At 37.1% G+C, this 22178-nt stretch overlaps 1 protein-coding gene across 1 annotated transcript in view; it reads right to left on the bottom strand.

The window, feature by feature from the left end:
* The window catches only part of LOC133616155 (uveal autoantigen with coiled-coil domains and ankyrin repeats protein-like), a 101230-nt gene that overhangs the window by 7239 nt on the left and 71813 nt on the right, over positions 1 to 22178 (bottom strand). The window contains exons 4-15 of the mRNA XM_061975285.1: positions 21612 to 21676; positions 15704 to 15761; positions 14083 to 14153; positions 13683 to 13789; positions 10753 to 10934; positions 8810 to 8847; positions 8434 to 8490; positions 5924 to 6031; positions 5774 to 5806; positions 541 to 630; positions 373 to 403; positions 82 to 131 (exon numbers count right to left, since the gene is read on the bottom strand). Of these exons, the coding sequence (XP_061831269.1) occupies positions 82 to 131; positions 373 to 403; positions 541 to 630; positions 5774 to 5806; positions 5924 to 6031; positions 8434 to 8490; positions 8810 to 8847; positions 10753 to 10934; positions 13683 to 13789; positions 14083 to 14153; positions 15704 to 15761; positions 21612 to 21676 (890 nt within the window). The remainder of the gene's footprint in view (positions 1 to 81; positions 132 to 372; positions 404 to 540; positions 631 to 5773; positions 5807 to 5923; positions 6032 to 8433; positions 8491 to 8809; positions 8848 to 10752; positions 10935 to 13682; positions 13790 to 14082; positions 14154 to 15703; positions 15762 to 21611; positions 21677 to 22178) is intronic.

Raw genomic sequence — 22178 nt, 5'->3', positions numbered from 1 at the left:
TCCTGATGGATATATTTATTATAATTTTTTTTAAATTACTGATGGTGTGTATGCTGACAGAAAATAGCAAATAAAGACTACCTGATCTAAATCCAAGCTATATGCTTGTTTGACCAAAACGTTCTCTTTGCCTGCAAAACAAGTACAAACAACATTTAATCTCAGGTCTTTTGCAAGTAAATCTCAATTTGTCAAATATTGTTGCTGCCACATGAAAAGCATGTATCTTTATTGTTATTGGGGGAAAAATCCTTGTTTTAGGTCATGCGTTAAAATACACTAAAATAAAAACATTTAGAGATACATGGTTTTCATCAGACATTGTAATTTCATGCATTTTTGGTATATATTAGAAGAGGAACCCAAGTCAACCTTTTATCACTGACTGGCCCATGTAGTCCCCCTGAAAAAAAACAATACAATTTCAGCAGATGTACATGATAATTATGATAATTAAATGCTTACAGAACATCTGAGCAAATGTAGTGTATAATAGCTTCCTATAATAGGACATAAAATGATCTGTATACAGCCACAGACCATAGTGCTTTTGAGCTGGACCTTGACAGTCTCCAAGCCTCGTGACCCTTCTTGTTCTTTGGCACTAAGTAACACCCTTAATTGCTCCTTCTGATACAATGAAAAGAACAACAAAAAAAGAACAAAAATGAGTTTAATAGAAACCATTTCCAAATTAGCATTTGCATGCGTTGAGGTAAATTGATTACGATGTAAACCTGACTTCACACAGACTGACTTTTAAGACAACAATTTGAATCAAAAAAATCCATCTGACCATGCTCTAAATTTATACAGCTTCTGCCAGTGGGATTATGTACAGGCCATCAGTGTTTTTTTAAAGGGAACTGTACTTTTTTGAGAAATGTTTCCTCCATCCATCCATTTTCTACCGCTTATTCCCTTATTTTCCTATCATTCACAATCCCCATGTACGACAATAGCACATATGTCTTTCTTTTTTTATGCATTCTAATTTGTAATATACGAGTAAGTACGAGCTGGCTAACAATGAAGCCAATGGTAGTAAACTATTGCGCCCATAAAGCCCTCTAAAAAAAACTTCCAAAAACCGCCAAACAATACTCTATTAACATGTTGTAACCTGCATATTAACCGAGTGTTAGAAATATTTTTATTATAAGTGCCAACGCAGAGGAACTACTTTTAGCGGCACCGTGATCACAGAGAGGTAACTAGCTTATGTAGCTATTGACATATTGAGCCAGTAAGATACTGCATCGCCTCTGAGTTGGTGAAAGTTAATTCCAGATTATAAATTATGCCTCCCAACTGGAAGTAGAAGGTTGTGGCCATAAACCGGGAAGTTGGTCAACTTTGCCATTAAACTTAGACCCGGAGCTCGCGAGAAACACAGAAAAGGACATCAGTTGGCAACCCTTTTTTTTTTTTTTTTTTAAACCTGCATGAGGATTATGAATAATTCTTCATCTAAATGGAAAATATATACATTCCATCTGTCAGTATCCCACTGAGAGCAGACAATGTACAATAAGTTTATCATGTTCATAGTTTGTATTTCTTGTTTAGCACTGAGCAATACTGCTACTTGCTGGATCTGCTTATCAATCAGCTTCTAAAACTTGTCTCTCATCCGGCGTATGATTCAAGCTAAAAAATACAAGGTTCTGGATCATCACCTGTCCCATAGTAGCTGTTGCTAGCTTTTTATGAAGTTTGCCATGATTAGTAGTATTTGTTATTGTTGAAGAATCACAAATTACGACCTTGTAATGCGTCCGCAAAAAATAATGTGCACACGTATAATTAAAATGAGCAAAATACGTAAATATTACATGTTATTGTGAATGTGCCTGTTACTACATTACATATATACTTACAGCATGTATAGAAAACATTGTTGGAGGTTTTTAAAGTTGTTTTTTTTTTAGAGTGGGTTAAAGGCGGAATAGAGCGAATCACATTGCTTCTATTGTTAGCTGACTCTTGCAAGCTTATGTTTAGAGTTAGAATGCATACAAACCGAAAAACATACAGTATGTGTGCTTGTATCACATAAGGATTGTGAATGATTCACATAATTGCAAAAAAGGTCCCTTTTAAGGAATAGGAATAAGCAGCTAAAATACATTACATGTTGCAAAAACATAGGTACAAGCTTAGGGATGTTTCTGTGACCAAAACTCTTTACGAATATCAGAATTTATTGTAATCATGCCACCAAATATGCTTCTGCATATAAATTCACATGAAATTTAAGTTTGTACAGTTTACCTGTACTGATGAAGTACCGCGGTGCTAATGAATAAAAAATTATACTATACTGCCTTTGAAAAATACTGGTACATATTTTTTTCATTCGCATGCTGCCGTTCGTAGGTGACATACAGAACCCAGGTGCATGTTATTTAGTGTGTTAAAACGCACACACAAATTGCATACAAGCAGAAACAGTGGGGACAGGAAGAATGGCAAAAAACAACAATTCTGCTGTTTAATAAAGAGTGAAGCGCAATATGGAGATATTTGGGCTTCAAAACTATCGATAAAGGTGACGCTTTAAACATGGAAGCGCCGCGATGCAAAGCAGTGCTTTAAAACATGACTCGCCAAAGTTGACAACTGACAAAGTATTACCACCTTTGTTTCAAACTTAGCTAAACAATTAAATAACAAGCAGTCAGATATGTACAAGCACTTTAAAGAGCAACAGGTAATGCAGTTAACATCAGCTTCCCACATATCGTTACGTAGACGCGCACACAGCTGGTTGGCTTAGTGCAAATTATTAGCGCAGTTGAAACCACCCACGTAATATAAACTAACGAAAATGAAATGACTGAATTTTGTAACAAATTTCTATAATCTTTAACAATGTGTATTTATTTTTATTTTTACCTGCCACACGCATAGGCTTCAGCCTCCCGAGTGACCCCGAAAGGGACACGCAATAGAAAATGGATGTCTTATACTGTATGTGTACTTTTAGCCATAGTATTATTTTTAGTATTTACTATTGATGGTATTTGTCTTAAAGCACAGACCAAGAGTGGCAAACATTAATCATGAAGCACTTAATACAATGTCAATAAAGCATTATATTCTTGTCTTACCTAATTCTAGATTACGGCAGTCTATACTGTACATGTGATATATACACTTGTAAATTGTTATTTGAGAGCAAAAAGAAAAGCCACCATGTGTTTAATGCCTTTTATTTTATTTTTGTTATTTTAATCTAAAACGGTTCTTTAAGTGCAATAGGAAACATTTGTTTTATGTATCGTAAACTGTTCAGAAAAAAGAAGCCAATATGAATTTTTTTGTGGCACCCTTTATTTTGAAAAGTATCGAAAAGTATCAAAAAGTATGGAAAAACATTTTGGTACTGGTACCAAAATGTTGGTATCGGGACAACCCCAATGAAATTACAAGAAAACAACATTTATTTGTAGAGGAATATATGAATGCTACTTGATAAGCACATCAGTTTGTGAGGTATTTACATTATTAAAAGTTAAATTGTTAGTTAATTTTTCTGAGAAACAGCATTTTCAAATTGATTTAAAGTGTACATTACTGTTTTACACTGGATGTTTACATTGTCACTTTAAAAATACTCCACTATAAGTTTGTGTTAATATTTGCTTGAAACAGTGGCTGTTCCTGCACAATTCTTTGCACTTAAAAATACATGTACTGTATGTACTTGTAGTAACATGTAGTAATGATTAGAAGATTTTAGCATATTCAATTACAGTAAGTGTGTCTAACTCAAACATTACTGCCACTTAATTTTACCCACAATTTTAAGTCTTTTTATTGGGACATATAGTACGATAATATCGTACTGTGGCCTTAATACAATAACATTGTACCGTGAGATTTTGATATCGTTACATCCCTAATGTGTGTATGTGTGTGTGTACATACATACATACTAGAGATGCGCGGATAGGCAATTTATCTCATCCGCAACCGCGTCAGAAAGTCGTCATCCATCCGCCATCCACCCGATGTAACGTTTGATCAAAACTGCATCCGCCCGCCATCCGCACGTTGTTATATATCTAATATTAATTAAAAAAAAAAAAAAAGGGTGAAAACTACGCGAATTGCACCTTGTGCAGACAAAATTTTTCGATCGGACACGGAGGAATTAGCGATGTAAAAGACCACGTTGGGACAAAAAAACACAAGTCTAATGCCGTTGCTAGCGATACAAGTGGAAAACTTTCAACGTTTTTCGTCGCCCAAACAGATTCTTTGGATGTGATAAATGCCGAAGTTTTATTTACGGAGGCAATAATTGAGCATGGACTTCCAATCGCACTGGCTGATCACATGGGACAGTTAATAATGTAATGCAACCTTTAAAAATCATTACGCGGTGATCGCGATCCCAAAAATAAACTTTTCTTGCATGATAATGTCCAGAAAATTTCGCTTTATATTACTATAGAGTCCTTTTAACGAATGAGTTTGATGGTTTATCACAAACCTTAAATGAAATTCCATGGCCACCGTCCTGCTCTCTATATCAACCAGGGTGAGCCCCACCCCTTTCGTGAGCGCACTGTGCGCGGAGTGACCCCTGTTACGCGCCCCCGGCAACAGGGGTGGCAAGCAGGTAAGCTGCGCGGGCGGAGCGCGCGGAGTGACCCATGTTACGAGCTCCCGGCCACGGGGGTGGCGGGCAGGTAAGCTGCTTACCTGCTGCGCGTGACGCCGGCCGCGGCGAAAGCGGACGAGGCGGGGTGTCGGTGCGGTGGGCGCGGTAGTGACCCTGGACGTGCGTCGGGCCCTTCTCGCGGATCGCCTCAGCTACGGCTCCCGGTGGGGCCCTCTCGGGGGAAGGGGCCTCGGTCCCGGACCCCGGCGAGGCGTCCCTTCTCCGCTCCGTAAAAGTGTCCATCTCTTTTCTTTTTTTCTTCTTCTGTTGTGGCATATGCTGCAGGTGCCTGCTCGTTTTTCGTATGTGGGTAACAACATTTAACTATGTATATATATTTCCGAATTGGTTTAACTGCCACCCGCAAAAAAACAAACAAAAAACAAAAAAAAAAAAAAAAAAATCTAATTAATCCGCCCGACCCGACCCGCGAGCGGATAAAATCTTATTTTTTTTAATTTCATCCGCCCGATCCGCGGATAATCCGCGGACTCCGCGGTTGTGTCCGCAAACCGCGCATCTCTAATACATACGTGTATATATATATATATATATATATATATATATATATATATATATATATATATATATATCAAGTTATTTCATACAGTATGTGCTTTTTGAGATTAGTTGTTGCACACAGCAGCGTCTGCTGCAGCTAATGGGAATCCAAATAAAAAACTAACAAGTTTGCAAGCAATGGCAGCCACAGAAAGTGTGGATGCTACCATGGCTGCAATTTTGCCAGAACTTAATTGTTTACTAAAAAAAGAGCTAAGAATAAAGCTGAATGACTTTCTTCATTAAAAAAGAATGTTGTCACACTCTTCTCTACCTGGCTTGGTGCAAGACACTGGTTGACCGTTATACATCTCACCTGCTAGGTGATCTGACTGTCCCATAATACATGACACAGGATGTTTTTGAAACTTTATCATTTCTACTTATATATCCCTTTTCAACTATTTCAATGGTTTGTTTCCACTTAAAGTCCAAGATACAACTTCTTTTAACGGGTATCAAAAGTATATGTAAACCTAATCTGTGTCAACACATAAAACAATATTTCCAAATAACATGCAGGTATTTTTTGTTTCATACCTCCTTGTGACTGTCTTCTATAATCTTCTTGTCCTGCAAGTAGAACAAATTATTTTTGATAGTCAAATGAGGGACATGTGAGAGCTTTAGCACATACAGTAGCTGGGCAGAATATATATGTATATACAGTAAGATTTGTCTTCAAGTTACCTGTGTGAGCTGTTGTCGTAGCATGTTGACCTCATCTTGCAGCGCCCTCTGCTCGAGGTGGTAATTCCTGAGACTTTCCTGCAGGGACTCTTTCTGCCTTTCCAGGTCCTGAAACACAATGCCACACAAAATTAAATTGATCTGTCACTAAAATGTTCAAGACAAAAAGTGTCCCTCCAGGATTGTTTTTTTTTGTTTTGCGGCCAAAAATTCCCGGTTTTGTTCCAACTTTTTGAAAAGGTTGCAATGTTTCATCTATTTTTCTTTTTACATTAGCTTGTGATTTTACAAATGTATTATCAATATTCTAAGTGTTCTTTGTAACTATAACACACTGTAATGTGTGGTCACATTGAGTAATGTATTTGTATTTAGAAAATCTTATTTATTGAACATATATTGAACATATTGGGAGTTGTATCTCCGTTTTACCAGTAAGTCAGTTGGTAAGGCAAGCATTCTGTTCTCGCCTTCAGTCAGTTTAAAGTGAGAAAAGAAAATGGTAGCCATTGTCCGCCTTATCATTTCGGTGTTTTTTACAGGACGAAACATAATCTTCTATGAACCTTAAGTCCGTGGCCTGTTCCATGTTTAATCTAGGGCTGCAGGTATTGATTATTAATCTTTTGATTAATTTGTTAAATAAATCGAGGAATCGAATAAAACACACTTTCTAGCCGCAATGTGTGTTTTAGGAAAAATAGTTGACATAAACAAAGGATAAATGCACATAACATTGAAATTGCACTTTTACCACAGGAGCTATACTACCATGAATCACTTCTTTATAAAAAAAAAAAACATAACTGTGTAGCCTAAAACCAGGTAATAGATGATAAAGAAACAAAAATAACTAAAAGACTCTCCGATTAAGTATAATAAATTGGGTGACAATGTATTTAACATTTTAACACACGCTAACATGTTTAAATAAAACATTTGTTACACGAGTCAAACATATATGGCTTTAGCTGCCAAAATAGATGTTTAGCTTGTTTCTGCTATTAAATGTGACTGATGCTTTCTGGTAACGTGCTGCATTATTGACGTAGTGCTATTGTAAAAAGCCAGCTCCAATTTTTGACAGTGCAAACATTTCAAATGTCTGTCTTTTTCAGTATATATAATCTCAAAACTTCTCCCTCGTCTTTATTGGGCCCTTTGCTCTCTTTCCACCTTGTTGCCGAGCCATCTTTCTTGGCATTCTGGTAATCCCACCACACATACACAGGCCACATCACGACCTACATCACCATAGGTGTACTATCATTTGCAATCTATTTGATCAGTCTTGCAGACTTGTTATTATTTAAACTATTAATCCAATTCCATTCATCCATTTTCTACTGCTTGTCCCACTCTGGGTCGCAAGGGGGCTGGAGCCTATCCCAATAAATAAATCATTGCGGCTCTTTTTCCATCTTCTTGCATTTTTACTCATGTGACAGTGGTGCAACCATGTTATTTTACCGGCGTGCTTTTCTTTTGAAGATCTGACTTTACCGGCTAGAGATGGTGTTACGCCCATGTTGACCAGTTAAAAAGTGCTCATCGGTCGCAAACCTTTCTTTACATTTTATCACACTGCATGTAGTTTACCCCCGTTTTCGTTGAGAATAATGGGAAACTGTTGAACCGGACCTACAGCAATAGTTTCGTTGGTTAATGAGAGCCCCTAAAGGGCCGCCAAAAATATCTGTTTCTCAACTGTGTAATACACTTTTACACCACTTGTGGCAGTTATGACAATGACAAAAAAAGAAGTCTGGAGCTAAAGTCATTGAGAAGTTTCTTAAGCGCAAAAAAATATGACTAAAGTGGTGAAGTCGTAATTTAATTTGCACTTAATTTTGACAGTTTATTTCAGCAACATATATTATCATTAATTTAGTTGTACCCCGCCTACTGCCCGAATGCAGCTGAGATAGGCTCCAGCACCCCCCCGCGACCCCGAAAGGGACAAGCAAGAAAATGGATGGATGGATAGTTGTAATTTATTTATTTTATCACTGAGTAATTGTATGTACATTTACTTTTACTCAGTTTTTATGAATCTCTTCTTTTGCAGTATATTTGGTAAGTAGTTATTTTTGTAATCAACCTAACCTAACCTCTATAATAATATTTGCGATTAACACATGCTTTCATATCATACAGCAAAGTGTATCCTGTTAAATTGTAAGTAGGTTGGACATAATTATTGATTACGATTAAAATAAAGAGTAAGATTACTAATTCAGCCTCGGGCCCCTCTGTAGTGTAAAAGTGGGGTCAAAATGATTAAGAAACCTTGAGTTCGACAGTAAGTCATGGACAAATCCGACAGGCGAAATGAGAGTGATTGGCCAGAATGTGGGCGAAAGTGTGGACTGGAAATAGCTGCAAGGCCACGTAAAAATTGCAGTTAATGGTTACATTTGCGTAAATTGGCCTAATTGCAACATCGCAAAATCCTGGAGGGTCTAAACAGCTTTGTGAATGTGCGTCATGTCAGAAGAGCAAATGCTTACATTTATCATGTGATCCTTTCTGTTAGACTCCATGGAGTCTGAGCGCTCCACCGACTGCTGAGGACAACACAAACATTCTAAAAATGTGCTAGAGGAAATCACTGGAACTGAAACACTCCTTACAAAATACAAGCAACAATGAACAGTCCATTCTCGAAGACAAGTTGAGAATAACAATGTGCAAAAGTTCTGTAATGTTTAATGTTTTGTCATGAATGTTGCCATTAAATGCCACTATACATCACCATAGTGGCATATGGGAAGAAAATAATGAGGATATGATAATGGATTTTGTTTTACCACACTGGTAATACTGTAATAATGCTTCTGAAATATGATGGGAAGTAGAAAAGAAAACTATCAAATTATGCCATACCTGTCGCTTCCACTGTTCTATTCTTGCAGCCTCTTTTTCTGTAAAAAGAAACGGAATTTCAGCTTGACTAATTCTTAAAATGACAAAATAATCAAAGAGTGTAAGTCTACTAAAAAAGAACATAATATAAGCACACAATGTTTACAAAAGAGGCTCAGCATGACGATGAAATAGGCCCTATTGTTATATGTTAAAGCTATTAAACTAATGTGTTGCTGAAAATGAAACAGAAAACCACACATTTCACATACACATAAATCTTCAGACAAGTCTATCAGGAAGGAGACTTTAAACATACAAACCCCGTTTCCATATGAGTTGGGAAATTGTGTTATATATAAATATAAACGGAATACAATGATTTGCAAATCTTTTTCAACCCATATTCAATTGAATGCACTACAAAGACAAGATATTTGATGTTCAAACTCATAAACTTTTTTTTTTTTGCAAATAATAATTAACTTAGAATTTCATGGCTGCAACACGTGCCAAAGTAGTTGGGAAAGGGCATGTTCACCACTGTGTTACATGGCCTTTCTTTTTAACAACACTCAGTAAACGTTTGGGAACTGAGGAGACACATTTTTTAAGCTTCTCAGATGGAATTATTTCCCATTCTTGCTTGATGTACAGCTTAAGTTGTTCAACAGTCCGGGGGTCTCCGTTGTGGTATTTTAGGCTTCATAATGTGCCACACATTTTCAATGGGAGACAGGTCTGGACTATAGGCAGGCCAGTCTAGTACCCGCACTCTTTTACTATGAAGCCACATTGATGTAACACGTGGCTTGGCATTGTCTTGCTGAAATAAGCAGGGGCGTCCATGGTAACGTTGCTTGGATGGCAACATACAGTATGTTGTTCCAAAACCTGTATGTACCTTTCAGCATTAATGGCGCCTTCACAGATGTGTAAGTTACCCATGTCTTGGGCACTAATACACCCCATACCATCACAGATGCTGGCTTTTCAACTTTACGCCTATAACAATCCGGATGGTTCTTTTCCTCTTTGGTCCGGAGGACACTATGTCCACAGTTTCCAAAAACAATTTGAAATGTGGACTCGTCAGACCACAGAACACTTTTCCACTTTGTATCAGTCCATCTTAGATGAGCTCAGGCCCAGCAAAGCCGACGGCATTTCTGGGTGTTGTTGATAAACGGTTTTCGCCTTGCATAGGAGAGTTTTAACTTGCACTTACAGATGTAGCGAACAACTTTAGTTACCGACAGTGGGTTTCTGAAGTGTTCCTGAGCCCATGTGGTGATATCCTTTACACACTGATGTCGCTTGTTGATGCAGTACAGCCTGAGGGATCGAAGGTCACAGGCTTAGCTGCTTACGTGCAGTGATTTCTCCAGATTCTCTGAACCCTTTGATGATATTACGGACCGTAGATGGTGAAATCCCTAAATTCCTTGCAATAGCTGGTTGAGAAAGGTTTTTCTTAAACTGTTCAACAATTTGCTCACGCATTTGTTGACAAAGTGGTGACCCTCGTCCCATCCTTGTTTGTGAATGACTGAGCATTTCATGGAATCTACTTTTATACCCAATCATAGCACCCACCTGTTCCCAATTTGCCTGTTCACCTGTGGGATGTTCCAAATAAGTGTTCGATGAGCATTCCTCAACTTTATCAGTATTTATTGCCACCTTTACCAACTTCTTTGTCACGTGTTGCTGGCATCAAAATCTAAAGTTAATGATAATTTGCAAAAAAAAAATGTTTATGAGTTTGAACATCAAATATGTTGTCTTTGTAGCATATTCAACTGAATATGGGTTGAAAATGATTTGCAAATCATTGTATTTCGTTTATATTTACATCTAACACAATTTCCCAACTCATATGGAAACTGGGTTTGTATTTGACTTTTCATTTGTATTTGTGTGGGAGGAGTATATTTAGTCCCTGACAAAAATAGCGTTCTCACCTCTTGTGGCTTTGTCGAGGCAGACTTTAATCAACGCAACAAGCTCGTGGTTCTTGCTGAGGCGAGCATAGTGGAAAGCATCATGGCCCAAGCTGTCCTTCTCCTTGACATCGGCTCCATTCTTTAACAACACTTCCACTGCGTCCTTGCAACCATACTCACATCCGAGAATGAGTGCCGTTCTAAGGTTGGGGGGAAAAAAGAGAATCTGTTGCACCAAGATGAAATATAAACATAAACTGTAAAACAAAAGGTCTCAAACTCAAAGTGCGGGGGCCAGATACGGCCTACCACATAATTCGATGTGGCCCGTGAAATCACAAAAATAACGCGCTTCAATAAAACATTCCTTCTATATTGCTAAGTGTATTTGTTCTTTTAATTTTGCCAGGGAAAAATATTTACATATAATTGCATATCTTCTAAACTTAATTATTTTCTGATCATGCAACAAGATATTCCAAGCATTTTTTGTTCTAAAAACAAAATACATACTTCGGGGTGTCCTGATACAACTCTTTCACGTCCAATACGAGAACGATATTAGAGTATTGGCTGATAGAGATATTAATCCGATACGGTATCAGCACAAATCATAGTACATACTTTTATTATGTTGCAGTGTGAAATGTTGGAAAAACTTTGAATAATTGAAATTACTCAGAGAATAATGGTAGCTTTGATAAACACTAACCTATTTATTATTAACCTTATGACAGACTTACGTTGTCTTAAAGGGCAACTGCACTTTTTTTTTTTTTAATTTTGCTTGTGGTTCACAATCATAAGAAACAAGAACACAGGTCTTTTTTTATTGTATTTTATTTTATAAATGATTAAAAAAACGCTTGCAAGATGCGACTAATGGGAGTCACCTTCAAATGAACATTTTATATACAACTGCAAGTCCATATATATTTGTCATAATCAAAATCATAACAATATGTAATATGTAAAATATTTACCGAATTTTGGTCATTTTATGCACAGTTGGAACGAATTCTTCAGCGCATTTATTTCCGTTTCCATAGCAGCGCACTTCCGACTTCCTGCAACAAATGTGTTCCTACTCCCGGAATGGCATGGCAGACTTGGTAAGAGACAACGAAGACAAATATTTTTGGACAAAGGAGGATTCACAATCTTATCTTTTTGAAACTAAGTATACGGAGGATGAACTGCTGCTTATAAAAGCGAGCACAAAAAAGAGGCTGAAACATTGGAGCGGACAAAAGCCGAGAGAGTGCGACATGATCACGCCACAAATTTGGAACTTTGAGCCAAGCAATGCGGAATTAATGGATCGCTTAACCAAATCAAGTGGAAACATCCCCCGCAAGTAAGTCACTATACTATTGATCATTATACATGCAGCACATCACCGTACACTACAGTGCATACACTGTCGAGCGAGCTGTGTACAAACAAAACATGAAATGTGGGCTGCCAACAAAACATGAAATGTGGGCTATACGATTGTTCATGTTTTTCAGTCAGTACAAATTGGTGTTCTATCGCAGTGTTGTACATTACATACTCAAACGCGTTTCGGTGCAGATGCAGAAGCTAGCTTTTCTCTTTCCGTAGTTAGTTTTTACGGCTAATACCGTAGCGTGTCGATGTGTTAGTACGCTAAAAAAAGAGTTTGCTCTTACAATAACAATGTCACTACAGCTTGGTTATTACACAGGTTACGAAACGTAAATGAAGTATTGTTGACGGTGTTTGAATGCATTTTAAAGTGATTTAGAGGTAGACTGGATTGCTCCCATTAGCTGCATTGCGAGCCACCAAGAACGAGACGATTTCTATATGTTAGGATGCAAAAGAATAAAAAAATAAAAATGTGTCTTGTCTTTCATAAGGATTGTGAACTATAGGCAAAATTCCAAAAAAGTGCAGTTCCCCTTTAAATAGAAGTAGAGTAGTAATTACTTTTTTGGTGACACCTAGTGGCCAATATAATTCATGAGGCAGTAAGTTGATTGATGCGGACAGGTTTGCTACTGGATACTTTCTAATATGTTTCTGCCTTGGAGACTTTGTATGTGTAAGTAATATGCAACTATAATCATTTGACAAATGTGCTGTTTTAGACTGCAATATTGCTCAATTAAGTACACTTATTATGTTTGCTTGTGTGCTATTGTGTGCTTAGCTGCTGTGAAGTTGCTAGCTCCTAGTAGCCTATAGCTGATGACTTCACTAAAATACAAGTGTGTTTATTGGAGGACATTTAGATGTTAACTGCCAGTCGAGCTTTGCACAAGTAAACGCATTGCAGGACTGCTTGTATCTGAGTTTATTTGTGGTATTTTACATGCAAGCCCATATAATTTGATACTTGTTTTTGTTTTTTGCTGATATCACACAGATAGCTATGATCAATATCGGATTGGGTTAACCCTAACTTAAGTATCTGCACTGACTTATGATTTCAAAGCAAATTATTCATCAATAAAAAAATATAATAACAATAAATTTACATATACAGTATATCTGTTACATGCGGCCCTCCGAGGAAGTCATAACTGTGATGTGGCCCTCAATAAAAACAAGTTTGACAACACTAATGTAGCAAAAAACATAGCACAGAGAAAAATGAGGTCCTTGTTGCACTCAATACTATCTGCACAAACAACAACTTCCACTTAAAGCTGCTGTATGTCACAGTTAGGCAAATGCTAAGAGAGCGCTCGCGTTCAAACCTTCGAGTAACGAACAAGCACAAAGAAAAAGAACAAAACCACAGCGCGATGACAGTGTTTTATGGTCTCGCTCACCTGTTTAAACTAAATTTAAAGCCCTTGGCCGTTCAGCATCTAACATTTTTTCCTGGCAAAGTAATGGAGAACATGAACTACATTAACAGGATTATGATATCAGCTCAGTCTTTCCCTAATTAGTTTATCCATGCGGGCAACTCCTACTTTTTTTGCTTGTCCCGGACAGAGATATTGGCCCCTCGCTCTACAAGAAGCTGACAGATGCGTGGATGACACATTTGGGTTGCCAGCACCAGAGGAGTCCTGCCATCCTAAAGAACAAAGACACAACACACAGACATATTTTCACCAAACTGTTATATACTGTACATCACTGTGTGCCCGACAATACTTGTTATTCTTTTGTGAATGCTACCATTAAGTGTACAATTTAGCAAATCGTTGTGCTGGTCAGTCCTTGTTGCCACTGACATTTGAACTGCTCTTGACAGGTACACAACACAATTTGCTTTGCAACATCAATAACTTTACAGGTGGCAAACAAGACAATGTCTTAGAAGAATGCATGAAAACACACAGTGCCAAATGAAGTGGAAGGTCTTACAAAATCACTGGTATTGACTGAAGCACCGCTGTCGCAGAGAAGTTTCACGCTGGATGAGCAGCCTGCCATAACTGTTGAGAAAATAGTCCAATTCACCTTACAAATAAAAGCCAACACATGACATTCTGTTTAAAAGCTCAACAGGAGGGCCATTTCTATCACAGTGCCATCCATCCATCCATTTTCTACCGCTTATTCCCTTTGGGGTCACGGGGGGCGCTGGAGCCTATCTCAGCTACAATCGGGCGGAAGGCGGGGTACACCCTGGACAAGTCGCCACCTCATCGCAGTGATGCCTTTAAAAATCTCAGCACTGTCCTGTTACCTAAATTGTATTTTTTATGTAGTCTTTATTTAAAAAATGTACTGGTATATTTTTTTGTTGAATCACTAAATGTACTTAATGTTAACATACTATTAGCATAAATGCCATCTGGAAATATTTCATGTGTATGCTGATTCTATTCTAAAAACTCACTTCTTTATTCAGAATCAGAATCAGAAATACTTAATTAATCCCCGAGGGGAAATTAAAATTGTCAGTCCTGTTACTAAAATATATAAAAACTTCATACAAAAATCAGGGATGAGCGATATGGGCTAAAATCTAGATTGCGATATAGATTGCTGCCTCCTGCAATAGAAATATGAATCACAATATATTATTTGTAATATAAAATATAATAAAATCATTTCCAAACGAGTTACAAAGGCTCCTTATTTGGCTGCTGAATTATGCGGTAACATATTACATAATTTACTGTTATATTATTTTGTTAAAACTATTATTAATCTATTTGCTAATTTACTGCTAATATTTGGTTACTTTCTGTTTAAATCCTTTGATTTTTCCCTTTAAGTCCTGCTGTGTTCAGGGACTTATTTACTGAATTTGTTAACAATAACAAAACTGACCAAAACTATTTCTGATTATAAAGACTATCGATCTAATGATGTAGTATCGACCATATACTAACACTATAGTCAATATTGTTACTGTTTATATTTTTATCGATCTGCCCACCGCTGTTTACATTCAAGAGCTCTAGCTTAGCGGATAGCATGGCTTATTGTATCCTCCCACAGTGTAGCATGTTTAGTTATTCATCAGCCTCCAGTGATAATGTTATTGGAAAACAAACTTTTTTCTTTTTTTTTTGACGCCATGGTGGCAGGAATTAGTTAGCTCACTCGCAAGGATGCTACATTGCTTTTAAGACTCGGTTGTTTGCTTGTCGCTGTCGGGACACAGCAAGAATGTGTCGGCCAAATTTAAGTAATTTACATTGTATATCGTCTATATTGCACAACACTAGCAAGAATTACTTAAAATTGCCTGATATACATATTCTGATAAGTTTAATATACGTATTATAAGATTTCGAGATGAAAAAAATATATAAACTTAAGTTCACATTGAGAACCAATGGCACAACTTCGGTGGAATGCCCTATACATATATACAATCTTTAAGATCACCGTTACAAAGTTTAATACAATTTTTACTGTACTGTAACAGTATAGTTAGTACTTATGACTTTCTGAACAATTAGTGGTCAACTCGAGTAAAGAATGCAGATTGCAGTATAAAGTATGGAGACCTGATCCCATAAACACGTACCAGCATCATGGAGAGCTGTTCTTCCTTGTAGGTCCACATTTCCAACTGGACAGTTATGCTATTGAAAGTAAAAAAAACAAAAACAAGCTTACTAATGCTGATAACCCACAAAACTACAACAATGCACATTCTTCTACAGCTTTCTAAAAAGCAGAGAACTCAATTGCTCTGTTGATTGCTATTCAGAATGTTGCTGGACTGGAACTGGTTTGGAATTTGAATTGTTATTTTGTTAGACTTATTATAATCAAAAAACTAAATAAAAATACATTTAAAAAAAGCAGAGAACTTGTGTGGCAACTGTTAATTGATTCTGGTTTTATTTGAACATGTGTATTGTGATACAAGTGGCAGCAGCATCTGCAATTGGCAGTAATATAACATGAAACGCGAACTCGGCATATTTTAGGAATGAATAAGAAATATTTGCAAACAACAGCTCCTTTAACAGTGTCTAAATAATTAGGGGGGCAACAATACTGGATTTTGTTCAACAGCCTTCTTTTCCCAAAACTTCATCCACCAAAACAAGGCAAAGGCTGAAGGATAGGTGCCGAATTTGGTACTTTAATAGGCACCGACCAAGTCCCGCCGGTATTACTGGGTATCGTTTCACGTGAAATAAAATGGTGCCATATTTTGATACCTTTGTAGCACATGACATCACATCGCCAAACACTTGACGGGCAACCAAACCGTCAAGCAAAACTTGGAGCGGACTCAGTCAGACTGCCTTGAGATAATGTTGCATTTTCAATGCCAACAAGGCAAGTATGCCTGATAGAAAACACTGAAAGTACAGTCAGGCTCCACTTTTCAAAATGTGTTAGCTAAATGCTAATTCACATCGGATTTGCCATAGACATGCTCATGATTAGCATTAATGATTTTACGTGGCAATTTCAACACCTCCAAATTTATGGTTTATGGTTTAGGTTTATTTCAAACATACATACTGTTACAACATGATACATCACCATTTCCAGTTTCTTTTTTCAACATGTTCGAAAAGGAGTAAGAAGAGAGTTTATTTAATCCTACACCTTTTCCATTTAATAGCAATTACTGACACATTTGATTAATTTTCTGTTTTTAATTCGTAAATAATTTACACCATAAATAATAGTTTTCAAATAAATAAATAAATACATAGTAAAATATACTGTAATTCAGAAAGTGAGATGAACAAGATTATCACATGTTCAATAAGGTTCAAAATGTTTATTAGCGTATTCTTCTTTGTACTTTGTAAACACTTTGAGTTTGAACAGTTTCTTAAATTGGATACTATTAGTACACCGTTGGATTTCTTTGCTTAATCTATTCCATAATTTAATTCCACATACTGATACAAAGGTTTTAAGTGTTGTACGTGCATACAAATGTTTTAAATTACATTTTTCTCTGAGGTTATATTTCTCCTCTTTTGTTGAGAAGAACTGTTGTACATTTTTGGGAAGCAAGTAATAGTTTGCTTTATGGATACATTTAGCTGTTTGCAAATTCACTAAATTGCTGAATTTCAACATTTTTGATTCAATAAATAAAAGATTTGAATGTTTTTAAATATCAAATATTATGTGTTATTGTAACTGACCTTTTTTGTAACATGGTTTGTAGAGTTCCCATATTCCCACACAATAATTCAGATATGGTAATACAAGCAAACAGTAATTTTTTTGTCCAATACATATTTTGCTTTATTAATTATTGATGTATTTCTTGTCACCTTGTGTTGTTTTATTTGGTAATGAAAACTACAACTAATATGCACGTTATAATCAAACAACTACTGTATAATAATTAGGGGTGTAAAAATGTTTTAAGATTAATCGTGATTGTTATTTGTAACGATTTTTAATCGATTTTTTTATTTTTTATTAAACAAAATATAAATATATATACATTACTTTTTTAATCTGTCATGTCCAGCCAATTAGACAAATCATATTGTGTTGGGTACTTCTCTTGTGGCCATAATTGTATTTGACTTCATTGGATGTTTGGGAAGCAATTTATTAAACAAAAAAATTGTTTTCTTTTAAAATGTTTTTAAGTAATATAGCAATTGATCAGAGCTGTTTATCTATTTTTTATGGAAGAATGTAGTTAATCATAGAACAGGCATCCAATGTTATTAAAAAAAGTATAGATTTTGAATGGAGAATTGTTTTGAATCGAGAATTGATTCTGAATTGAATAGTTACCCCCAAGAATCGCATCGAATCGTGTGGTGCCCAAAGATTCACAGACCTAATTTATAAGTACAATACTTACACTATGAACACTTTCTAGGGCGCAGTAAAAGACTAGATTTAGCTTTATGACAAAGACTAATCCGTGAATAGGCCACACACCATAGTCTATACACTACTGTCATCTAACATCTTGGAATTGCAGCTGCAGGCAACTCTACTATATTCTACTTACAAATTAGACTCAGTGTGATGTTAATTTGAAACAAATTAACATTTAGTAACATATGAAGTACTAAAAATTGGTACTGTTGACTACTTGCATCGATTCCCAGGTACAGGGAATTGATATTCAAATGTGAAAGGTACCCATTCCTACTAAATATTCTATTAGAAGTCACTAGTCATGGACTCTATTTTTCCTAACATATATGTAACAACCCAAAAGGTCAACTACAGTGCATTCAAATTTATAAATAAAGTTTGAATGGACAAGATACAGTATGACGTACTTCAAATATTAAGTATGTTCCAATTTTGTAGTTGCAGCACAAAATGTGCCAAAATAATCTATTTTTGGAGGGTGGCGATAAAAATAAGGAAGCAAGCGTGTCAAATTAGGCCAAGTGGGGTTATTGATACCTTGCCTGGTGCTTCTCAGCACATTCAATCGTCACTGGACATACTGTTCTACTGTGGTGATGAGGGCATGCTATGACAGACACCAGGTTTGTAGATCTAATGTTGCTGGTTAGGTATGACATGAACTATAAAAACCTACTTCTCTGTAGCAACAAGAGCCAAAAATTAGCATCATGCTCAAATGACCGTGCGAGGGGGTGGGGGGGATTAGCAGGGGGAGCTGACGTTAGAGCATCTAGGGTTGATATCCTACACGACTAGGGTTTGTGCGGAGGAAGTTGTGGCATCATCAGATCATTGGCATCAGGCTGCTACAGTATGTTGAGAGTGATGACCGCACCCAGAATCGAGGAAAAAGTTTGCAAGGGTGTAAGACTTGTCAACACTGTTGAAAATCCACCGCCACACAAATGACCTCTGTTAGATCATTGCCACATTAGAAAACGGGGTTTAAGCGGGCGCAGGGCCATAGTTGTACAAGGGGACAATACTGCTGCCTCATTGTACACACACAAATGCTTCATTGCAGCAAGCCAACAGTAAGCACTGGGCCAAGCTGCCAGGGCTGTGTTGCAAGGAATATTTAAAGGCTGCGAAAAGAAAACTGCTGTGGCGGGGATGCGTCACTGTCAATCACACATATTACACAAATTTAACAACACATTTCGCGGCCACAATGTTCAGTACACCTGCAAAGTTTAACTGAATGGAAAAAACAAGCTGCTGAAAAAAAAAAACAGCACTATACTGGCAGGTTAGTGTTACCTCTATGACCAAGTCAATTACAATTATTACATATCTAAAGACAGATTTTTTATATGTTTATATTATTTTTGCATTGCTCCCTTTTAGGCCATGTCCACACGAACACAGATAGTTTCTAAACGCATATCCGGGGTTAAAATTATCTCTGTCCACACAAGTGTAGTTTCAAAATTGTCTCTGTCTACACACATACGTATACACGCGCTGTCATGCACATTTTGTCCAATCAGAAGCCTGGAAAAGCAACCGCAGCTGACTTGGTGGCATTTCACTTCTGTTATTTTTATGTTTATTTTGATATACTAGCTAACAATGCCACGTACATTATCTTTACTGCACTTACACCGAGCCCTGAACACGTGTGGAATTATAACACATTTAATCAGCAACATGGTGATATACAGTGAAGTGCCCATTAGTTCTAAAATCAGCGCACACTAACAAAGAAAAAAATTAAGCCTTTTGACAAGTTAAGTCCTTAAAGCTGCAAAACTCTGGTGGAATTATAACGCATTTAATCGTCAATAAATGTATATCTTATATGTGCAATGACGTGTACATTGTTTTTAACATCAGTACACACTAACAAGGAGAAAGATACATAATAGGGGTGTAACGGTACGTGTTTTGTATTGAACCGTTTCGGTACGGGGGCTTCGGTTCGGTACGGGGGTGTACCGAACAAGTTTCTAAGCTAAAGTCTTAACAAGCTGCTTTGCTTCTTCTGCCTCTGTGTCAGCACCCAGCATTGCCCCACCCACACAACCATCTGATTGGTACACACAAAGCGGTAACAGCCAATCAGCAGTGCGTATTCAGAGCGCATGTAGTCAGCGCTTCAGCGTCGAGCAGATAGGTATTTATCAGGTGAGCATCAGGCAGCATACTCTCCCCAAATTATAATAAACACCTCCTAGTCAACTACTAGTAACATCACTATGAGCCTGTTGACCTTCTAGAAACTTAAACTGCAGCTCAGCCCGCTCGCAGTCCTGGCTTGAGGTGAAGGCTAATTAGCTTTTAGCGTAGCGTTTGCTCATTTTGCGGTGTGTGCGTGCACATGTGTGTGTGTGTGTGTGGGTGTAGTCTCTCCTATTGCCATTGTACTATTTTTTCAGCTATAGTTACATTAATCCTTAGTAATGGAGCAGCCTAGTTTTGAATCGCAGGGTCCCTGCTATCACATGTTGATAAAAATATAACATTCACATAATAAAAATCAACTACAGGCTTCCCAAATGCTGTAATAAATTAAGCATGATGAGTTGACTTGAAACTGTTTAATATTGCACTTTTTATTTGTAGAAGAAAAGTTTTGTCGTTCTATTTAATCTGAGCAACAACTTGAGGCAATTTAATGTTGATTAACGTGGGCAGAATTATTATAGTGTTCCCAATGTTAAAAGGATAAAGCCATTGTTTACAAATTTGGTAAATAAATAACCAAAACATTTATATTTTTTTGTTTTCTTACTGTACCGAAAATGAACCGAACCGTGACCTCTGAACCGAGGTACGTACCGAACCGAAATTTGTGTGTATCGTTACACCCCTAATACATAATGGGGTTTTTTGTCGCTCAGGCGCATTATATGCACGTGCACAGTCGCGCCCGGCTCCATTGACAAAAATGGAAGCAACACACTTAAGTTAACTTCATGATCTGTTGTTAAAGGATTAAAACCATGAGATAATCTTGATGGTCAAAGTTGTTCCATCAGCTGGAGGTTCGACAGCGATTGTATCCAAAACAGCTGACTGTCATTGACGCCGGCGGGAGTGTCGCGAGCTAATTTTGATGTGTCTTTTTTTATCAATGTTGTCTCAAAGTAGCAGCATGTTTACGTTCAAACATACAGTAAGTCTGTGTGTTTAAAGACAGTGAGGCAGTATTGTTGGGCTTCGGAAATGACAAGGCACAGCTGTGACGTCATCAGAGGAGTACAAGTCTCCATTTGAGCAGACAACACGCATACGCTGACTGGAGAGTTTTGGAACTCTATACTTTGGCCAGTGTTTGCAAAAGTCGTTTTTAAGGACAAAAGTATGCGTTTGCATGTGGACAAGAGGCCTAAACGCAGAGATAAGTATGCATTTATCAAGATTCGTGTTCATGTGGACATGGCCTTAGACTGTTTTTGTGTCATACGGTTAAGCGTTTTGTGTCTGTAAGGGTAAAAAAAAAAAAAAAAAAATAAATAAATAAATAAATAAGAAGTGCTTAGTTTTAACAAAAAAAGTTTGTCACACAGTATAAGACATTCTACTAAATTAGGACTGGAGGCGGAAAGACGAAAACACTTTACCTGAAGAAGTTTTTGCACACACAGCGAGTGTCCATTTCTTGAAGCCAGATGAAGAGCATTTTTACCTATCAGTATTACACCAGAAAGAGAAAATTAGATCACGGTCAGAAATGTTTGTATATAGAAGCAGCATAAATTAGTGCAAGTTTTACCAAGAATAATTCAAGCAACTGCAAAGAATATGTTATATCATATCAAATGTCGTCGCCATGGTATATTTTGCTTTTACCAACAGACAATACAAATATGTTTTCTAAAAAGCACACATTTTCAATAGGGGTATAGCGGTACATCCATCCATTTACTTCCTATACCGCTTATCTTCTTTAGGGTAGCGGGTAACCTGGAGCCTATCTCAGTTGACTTCGGGCGAGAGGCGGGGAACACCCAAGACTGGTCGCAAGCTAATCGCAAGGCACATATAGATAATCATACCTATGGACAATTTAGAATCTCCAATTAACCTTTAACTTCAACATATTTTTTAAAGATACATGTACAGATTGTTTTGTGTGGAACATTTGGTGTACAGAGGTGTACATCACATGGTACACATTTAGTGGGGGA

This window comes from Nerophis lumbriciformis, linkage group LG15, assembly GCF_033978685.3.
Source record: "Nerophis lumbriciformis linkage group LG15, RoL_Nlum_v2.1, whole genome shotgun sequence".
In the NCBI taxonomy this organism is placed as follows: Eukaryota; Metazoa; Chordata; class Actinopteri; order Syngnathiformes; family Syngnathidae; genus Nerophis; species Nerophis lumbriciformis.
The sequence above is the reverse complement of the archived record's forward strand: the minus strand, read 5'-3'. Positions and strand labels throughout refer to the sequence as shown.